Source organism: Diaphorina citri, unplaced genomic scaffold, assembly GCF_000475195.1.
Source record: "Diaphorina citri unplaced genomic scaffold, Diaci psyllid genome assembly version 1.1 scaffold1440, whole genome shotgun sequence".
NCBI classification, from domain to species: Eukaryota; Metazoa; Arthropoda; class Insecta; order Hemiptera; family Psyllidae; genus Diaphorina; species Diaphorina citri.
Window position 1 is genome coordinate 6,945 of NW_007378866.1, and position 9,151 is coordinate 16,095.

General features: G+C 38.6%; 1 protein-coding gene across 1 annotated transcript in view; it reads left to right on the plus strand.

The window, feature by feature from the left end:
• Positions 1-475: 475 nt before the first annotated feature.
• Positions 476-9,151, plus strand: part of LOC103515907 — an 11,699-nt gene continuing 3,023 nt past the window's right edge. The window contains exons 1-4 of the mRNA XM_008480850.2: positions 476-595; positions 1,234-1,282; positions 1,702-1,859; positions 8,366-8,518. Of these exons, the coding sequence (XP_008479072.2) occupies positions 476-595; positions 1,234-1,282; positions 1,702-1,859; positions 8,366-8,518 (480 nt within the window). The remainder of the gene's footprint in view (positions 596-1,233; positions 1,283-1,701; positions 1,860-8,365; positions 8,519-9,151) is intronic.

A 9,151-nucleotide genomic window follows, 5' to 3' on the forward strand; every position in this document is an offset into this window, starting at 1 on the left:
AAAAAGATATTTTGTAGGACCAAGTTGAAGTCGATTCCTTCAAATCTACCTGTGACTAGAAGAAATCTGTGATATGACAATTCTTGCAGCTATGGAAAACTCAGTCGAGATTTAGGCGTTAATACCTTCATCCTTAAAGACATAATTAATGTTTTTTTAGGAATCCTATCATCGGATAAACTTGTAATATTACTGAATTACTGATTAATTTTATCATACAATCAGCATAGGAAATAGAAGAGTAACAATTGACGACTGTAAGGTGAATTACCGACTGCCGCGAGAACATGTCATATCCGCATTACTAACATGACCTAGTCATCTATAACGGTACAACATTTCAAATGAAAACATAACGGCAATCAATGTCTACTGAGGTATCTGAGGTGATTGATTGCTCATTGCTCTCTCTCCCTGGTCTAAAAACCAGATCAAATCAAAGACAGCTACAGTACTTCGAAAAATCCGAGTTATAATGCATGTTGAATGCACCAGTTCCTTACGGATCACTGCAGTTCAGCAATCACTACAAAGTGTGTTTGGTATCTGGATGGGTGACTGTCTGGGAGTCTGGGACAATACGTTCTGTTTCAGAGTAAAATCAATCTCCTGAAGACAACAGAGGATTTGGTTGATACCCCAGCAACAAAAGTCCAAGCCAAGTCAGTCAAGTCATAAACGGTGTTGTAATCGGGGAACGACATCTGTGACAAGCGCTCACCACCATTAAAACAGATACAGTTCTCAAACCTAAAGCGGTGTCCACATATAGTCGACAGCCGTCGATCGATGTCGACTGAAACCGTCCACACTGCCTCGTTAACATTTATTATTATGTTAAGGCGGTCTCTTCTTGATCCCTTGTGTGCCGCATACATTTCTGTATAGGACTATTGCATCGACCGCGATAACCTAGATTCACCGCGTCGATCGAGCTTAACCTTCTACCCTTCCTCTGTTCCCAGGTCACGCCAAGTTGTTGTGTATGTCCTGCAGTTCCATTAACAACCGCGGCCCCAGCTACTGCACGAACAGTCTCGACCTATCTAACGTCACATATGTCGAGTGTTCATATGCGCATGTGCGTACCTTCATACAAAACGTTAACTGTATCTACCTAAGTACATACCTATTATTTATGAATGAATCATTTCAATATCTACCTACATTGTACGAGTATGTTACATAATATGCAACTACTGCTATCATCAATTCATCCCTGAATCATTTCAGAACATATTGGTACCTAGTACAGCCATCAATTATCCTCACGAGACTGAGAGTGAACCCCTATATCAAGCACACTGCTGAAAAAAAAAAAAAACCTATCCTCGCCAATTCAAATTCTAAGGGTCACAAACCTCCTCACATAAATCTACAAGCTCTAGGCTTGGAAAATTGTTGCTTACGGTGTGGAAATCAAAACTTCGCCATAATATCAGTAAATTTTATAGGAAATTCACACCATTCTGTTTCATTAAAGAATTGTATTTTATTTTGGAGTTTGGACCTGAGTCTCAAGCTTTTTCCGCCACAAACGTTAAGACGGTCTCACAGAAATAAGTGGACAACACACGCACTTTACGCACCTACCCATACGCGTACCGAAGCATAAGAAAAAACACATTGTCAGTAAATGATTAATTCTTGGTGTTTTTTTATTACTATTATTCTGTGAGCTTTCTTTTAGTGCAGGGTGAGACTGTAGACCTGTCTTTTACATTTTCCATTGCAGACAAGTGCAGACCATTTCCACGAACATCAACAGATATATTGACATCCTAGTCATTGTAGTGAGGCAAGGTCTGCACAATATAGACCCCTATCCTTTACCTGATGTTGTCGAGAGATTTGATGAGGTGAGTTGCCCTGGATCAGAAAATTCAATCAAATCATGAAGTCTTTCTGGTAAAGCAGAGAGCTTTTTCACGTCTATTGTGTGTACCACAGCATTAGGAATTTTAATTGTGTTGAGCATAAATGCTTGTCACAAATGTCGTCCCCTGCTTAATACACTACGCTAAATATATTTAGTATTTTCTATACGGTATAATGCCTGCCACTGACACTCAGACTGTCTGAGCTCTGAGCGTGAGTGGTGGGCATAACAGGCACGCTTCATATGTAAGTCCACACCTGTAGATATAGCGATGGAATTGTAAGAAGGACGAACAGTCCCGTACACTCCAACAATACTTTCCTGAACTTGTACGATACTCAGAGTACTTTTTAAACGAATTAGGATGGAGAAAGTAAAAACACAGGAGACGTTTTGTTATGGATGTTTCTCTGAATAGGAGACCCTTTACAAGTTTACACCTTGCCCGGTACCGAAAAGATCTCTATCCGACACGGATATTTATTAACCAATCAAACTGGAGTATTTGCCCAGCTTTGAAAATACTCTACTCTGATTGGTTGATTAGTATCAGTGCCGGTTGGTAAGATGTAAATGGCCCTTTCATAGAAACACCCTTCCTCCTCCCAAATGATCTCTTTAAGTGATCAGATTTAAAATTTTAACTTAATACTCAGTGGTGAATAAGTTTTCAGTAAGCTCAAGTTTCTCTTCATGTGGTTTCTTTCAAGCTAGTGTAGTTTTGTCTCCAAAACCATGGGCTGCGTTTCGGGAAACAACTTCACAGCTTTGCTTTTCACACTTCGCAATATTATGACGTCACAGCAACTACTGTAATGGTTTATGCAATGTTTTTAAAGGTTTCTTGTCTGTAATATTACGTCAATACCTCATAACGTTTGCGATGTGTGAAATGCAAAGTTCTGTTTTGTGGAACGCATGCAACAGGTAGAAAAGGTTATTATTTTTTTTTATATAAATATTTTACTGTACATTGTTTTGTTTAAATTTATTTCCTAGATGTAATCCCAACTGTAATGTAAAGCACAGCATACTATGATGTAGTAGGTAGTTAATACACGTACGATATTTTGCATTATTCTGTTGCTAGTTTTGTTCAAAGTCAAAATATTTGCACATCTTTGTGTGGCTTGAATCCTAATATATATAAATATTTTACTGTACATTGTTTTTGTTTAAATTTATTTCCTAGATGTAATCGCAACTGTAATGTAAAGCACAGCATACTATGATGTAGTAGATGTATACACGTACGATATTTTGCATTATTCTGTTGCTAGTTTTGTTCAAAGTCAAAATATTTGCACATCTTTGTGTGGCTTGAATCCTAATGTCCGGGGGTACACGCTGAGATTGAAATTAATCCAATGAGATAAGAAATCTGATTGGTCAATGTCAATTCAATATCCAATAGAATTTAGATTACCTTGATCCAAATGGTTTAATTTTCATCTCAGACTGCGGCTCCCGGTCTAAAGCGATTTAATTTCACCTTTTGTGAGGTTTCAGATAACAACCAAAATAATGCGAGTATTATGTGAATTTTGTCCTCACAAGCTTGCTTTTCACAACCTCTCGTAGTTTTCAAGCTTAGAATTGCAATGTCAATTCAATATCCAATAGAATTTAGATTAGCTTGATCCAAACGGTTTAATTTTCATCTCAGACTGCGGCTCCTGGGCTAAAGCGATTTAATTTCACCTTTTGTGAGGTTTCAGCTAACAACCAAAATAATGCGAGTATTATGTGAATTTTGTCCTCACAAGCTTGCTTTTCACAACCTCTCGTAGTTTTCAAGCTTAGAATTTTATTATTTTCGATTTCTTACGATTTTATAGTTTTATTTTCTAGGATGTAAGCTAAGCTTAGAAGTTGATTGTGTTATTCTGTAATATAAATTGTTTTATTATATCAAGCTATGGCTCCTCAGGTTCACTTTACATCTAAAAAATATTGAAATACAAATTATGTGTTGATAAATCTAAGATTGACACACGATAGACGTAAATTATTTCAAGATATTCAAAAATAAATGTTTTATTTTCTAGGATGTAAGCTAAGCTTAGAAGTTGATTGTGTTATTCTGTAATATGAATTGTTTTATTATATTAAGCTGTGGCTCCTCAGGTTCACTTTACATCTAAAAAATCTGGTGTGAACATCACACGACTTTCTATTACATTTGCAGAATACGTAGGTATTCGAAAAGAAATAGAAAATAAAAAAAAAATGAAATAAAAGGGAAATTTGTTGACACAGGGGAGTATCGAACCCGCAACTTCTCAACTGTAAGTCGGAGAGTGCTAAAAGTAGCACCATTCGATTCCGCGTGAAAAATCACATGGGATCAACTATTCACATGCTTATTTGGTAACGGTTCACAAATAAAAGGGAATTTGTTGACACAGGGGAGTATCGAACCCGCAACTTCTCAAATGTAAGTCAGAGAAATTGAAATGGATTTATTGATCAATCAAATTGTTACATTATAAATATATACAATCAATACCTAGCTATGGTACATTTGATCAAAAGTCATAGACTACCTATCTATACTATTTATATACATATGAAAAAAAGAGGAGAGAAAGAGAAAAAGAATCAGTGATAATGAGAATAGTGAAGAGAGTTCTGAGGAACTAATAGTTAAAATAAAAGAGAAATTTGTTGACACAGGGGAGTATCGAACCCGCAACTTCTCAACTGTAAGTCAGAGAGTGCTAAAAGTAGCACCATTCGATTCCGCGTGAAAAATCAATCTTGAGATATTTTGTTCACAACCTTTTCAACATTTTCCACGAAATGAGGGTTAAGCAACAATTACTTTGGTTAATATTTCACTTGCTCATTTAGTAACGGTTCACGAATAAAAGGAAAATTTGTCGACACAGGGAAGTATCGATCCCGCAACTTCTCAACCGTAAGTCAGACAGTACTAAAAGTAGCACCATTCTCGGCGTGAAAAATCACATTGATTAGAATTTATTCACATCCGAATGACCAAATGTTTTCGATGTCTCTTACCGTTTATACGAAATAAGGGTTAAGCAACAATGACTTGTTAATATCAGGATGGGTGACTATCCGATTTTTACCAAATTGTTACAGTCGCGTCCTTGGACCATACCGGGATAGCATACCCAATTTCATGGCTTTACGACAAACTGTTCTTGAGATATTTTGTTCACAACCTTTTCAACATTTTCCACGAAATGAGGGTTAAGCAACAATTACTTTGGAATGTAATCAATACAGTAGTTGATGGTAACCATAGTAATAGCGAATGCAATCAATACAGTAATAGTGACTAAGGTAACTGGAGACCACAATCACCATTGTAACAACAACATATCATGCACACACACAGCAATCATCAGTGTAACCCAATGTAGATACCATTATCATGATGACTCTATTGACAGTGTAAAGTGTATAGGACAGGCCTTAAGTACCTACCTAATTCCAGCCACTCACTATCAGGTAGACCTGACAGGTACACCTGATCAGTACCGCCTGTCAAGTCTACCTGATAGTGTGTGTGCTCATCAGGTAGCCCTGACAGGCCGATCTTTTCAGCCATACCTGTCAGTGTCAGATCCATCTGATAATGAGTGGCTGGCCTAAGTTGATAAAATGAATACAGAACTAGGCAGGTAGGAACATCCATCTAGTCACTCGATTGGGCTTACGGCACCCTAGTTTCTAGTTTTTTTTTTTTTTCTCAGTGTCTTTGTCTTTTCTTTCTTCTCGTATCTTTCGTGTCGAGTCGCCTTTGGTGTGCTTAAGTTTTTAAGATGATATCTTTGCTTTTGCTTATTTCTTTAGCCAAATGACAGTGTAAAGTGTATAGGACAGGCCTTAAGTACCTACCTAATTCCAGCCACTCACTATCAGGTAGACCTGACAGGTACACCTGATCAGTACCGCCTGTCAAGTCTACCTGATAGTGTGTGTGCTCCTCAGGTAGCCATGACAGGCGGATCTTTTCAGCCATACCTGTCAGTGTCAGATCTACCTGATAATGAGTGGCTGGCCTAAGTTGATAAAATGAATACAGATAGAACAGGGCCCCGTTTCATGAAACTTATAAGTCCTGTAATACAGGGAAATTGCCTCTATTAAAGCCAAAATTTAAAGATGGTCGTTTCACCGAAAGATATCAGTAAGAATTAATTTAAAAATGAACAGCATTCCCCGCCTGCTTTCTCCGCGGTTCAGTCGATAGTTTTTTCCTCTCCCAAATTTTTTGAATAACTTTGGTAATAATGGTTTAAGACCTTTAGGTTTGAGAACTGTATCTGTTTTAATGGTGGTGAGCGCTTGTCACAGATGTCGTTCCCCGATTAGAACACCGTTTATGACTTGACTGACTTGGCTTGGACTCTTGTTGCTGGGGTATCAACCAAATCCTCCGTTGTCTTCAGGAGATTGATTTTACTCTGAAGCAGAACGTATTGTCTCAGACTCCCAGACAGTCACCCATCCAGATATCAAGCACGCTTTGCAGTGATTGCTGAACTGCAGTGATCCGTAAGGAACCGGTGCATTCAACATGCATTATAACTCTGATTTTTCGAAGTACCTACTGTAGCTGTCTTTGATTTGATCTGGTTTTTAGACCAGGGAGAGAGCAATGAGCGATCAATCACCTCAGATACCTCAGTAGACATTTGGTGCATTCAACATGCATTATAACTCTGATTTTTCCAAGTACTGTAGCTGTCTTTGATTTGATCTGGTTTTTAGACCAGGGAGAGAGCAATGAGCGATCAATCACCTCAGATACCTCAGTAGACATTGATTGCCGTTATGTTTTCATTTGAAATGTTGTACCGTTATAGATGACTAGGTCATGTTAGTAATGCGGATATGACATGTCCTGGCGGCAATCGGTAATTCACCTTACAGTAGTCAATTGTTACTCTTCTATTCCCTATGCTGATTGTATGATAAAATTAATCAGTAATTCAGTGATATTACAAGTTTATCCGATGATAGGATTCCTAAAAAACATTAATTTTGTCTTTAAGGATAAAGGTGTTAACGCCTAAATCTCGACTGAGTTTTCCATAGCTGCATCGGTAATTCACCTTACAGTAGTCAGTAGTCTCTTCTATTCCCTATGCTGACTGTATGATCAAATTGATCACTGATTAGTAAGTCAGTAATATAAAACTATAAAAGTAAGTTTATCCTAAGATAGAATTTATTCCTCAAAAGCCCAAGTGACTTAGGTCGAGTTTTACCACCGTGGATTGTCTCAGGCTTGAGTTCAACCCGAGGTTGACTTGGCTATTAAGAAGTATGTATAGGGAAAACCGCGTTTCATCTCAATCCCGAGTTTGTTTCTCAATATTCAGAGAAAACACGTCCAAGAATTATCTGAAACAATTATCAAACAGTCGTTACATATTCTTCACAATCATATCTATTCAGTTTGTAGCTTCTGGATACACCCATAACAAACAAACAAACAGTGTACACAATCATGACCTAAACACAATTCACCTGTATAGGTTTCAGCAAATCAGCAAGTCTTACCGAGGTTTTCTAGGTTCAGTCGATAAAGTAATCATGATCAATTCGATCAATATGTGAAAGAACAACGAAAAAATATCAAAATGAGTTTTCATAGCGAATAACTTCCTAGTGACTCAGAAAACACAACCCCGACCCAAAGTTGTCAATTTGCGTGATTAGAAAGAAAATCCTATTGAAGACAAATATCCTGTGATTAATTGGTATTTTGTGCTTTTATTTGGCAACCAGCCAGAGGCTGGCAGATTGTTTATGTGTTTTTTAAAAATATATAATCTCTTCTTCTTTGGAATTGTAAGAAGGACGAGTAGGTAGGTATTACCTATAAACAATAATAAGTGATAACAGTGATAAACAAATTAACATACGCCCATTTCATTTAGCTACGATTACGGCTTGATAACAAAACATCTGATGTAGAAACGTTGCTTTCAATAAGGGGTAAGTTAACTAAAGTCGATAGCACGATCACTGAAGCGATGTTGAGCGTGGTTGGTATCCGTATGGGTGACCACCTGCCATCTAGCAATGGTGTAATTCTGTAATGCTGGGTAGGGTCATTAAGAAGCAGGTAAAACCCCAAGCGTCACTGGTCAGGCCAACCACTCACCGTCAGGTAGACCTGACAGGTACACCTGATCAGGTCCGCCTGATAGTGTGTGCTCATCAGGTATCAGGTAGACCTGACAAACGGACCTTTTCAGCCGTACCTGTCAGCTCTACCTGATAGTGTGTGTGCTCATCAGGTATCAGGTAGACCTGACAGACGGACCTTTTCAGGCGTACCTGTCAGGTCTACCTGATAGTGCGTAGCTGGCCTTAGAAACATGAAATTGTAATAGATAGTACAGGGTCAGGGTCACAACCTTAGGAACATGAAATTGTAATAGATAGTACAGGATCACAACCGTTTATTGTGTAATAAAAATAAATATTTCCCTTGTACAGAAAGTGTGGATCCTATCATTGTCCGGCCAATTCCTCATGAGGAATGGAATCATTCATAATCTCAACTCAATATCAAGGCGAGGAAATGCAACGTTGCGATACGAGAATATGAAACTCTACATTGATACTGAGTTCATGTTTGATCTACTGATGGTAAGTGGTGATCGCATTGTTCTAAGAACGACGTGAACTCCTAGATTTCAACTCGACGATTTCCTACGCAGGCTGAATGAGGTTAATGTGAGGAGGGGGAGGGGGTAGCTTGTCGTCAAATGGAGAGTAAAACCCCCATCACTAAAAAACTAAGCATTTATACAGTGACTTTAATAGTCAACTCCCATGGCGTAGTGGTCACTGCGCTCGCCTTGCACGCGGGAGACCCGGGTTCAATTCCCGGCGGGGTCAAGAAATTTGTATCATCCAAATGATTGATTCCGTGACTGGCTGTTGCGGGGCCCACTCAGCCTCGTGAGGAAAATGAGTAGCTATGACATATAAATGCGCATAGCGACCGGTGCCAGCATGGTAGGTAAACATTGGATTTTAGGATTATTGAGATATTGGGAAAATCCTACAATGCTGCAGTGAGCACCAAAGTTGTGACATAATAACACAAAAAAACTGCATTTACATTTACATTGTAATAATAAAGGAAGGACGGACTAAAAATTGCGATTTACCCAGAGGGCCATCGAGAGATGTATTTTGGGAATTACTAGGATCATGGGCGTATCCAGCATCGGGTTTGGGGGGGGGGGAGGCCGCGGTTAACGGGTGGGACGCCCC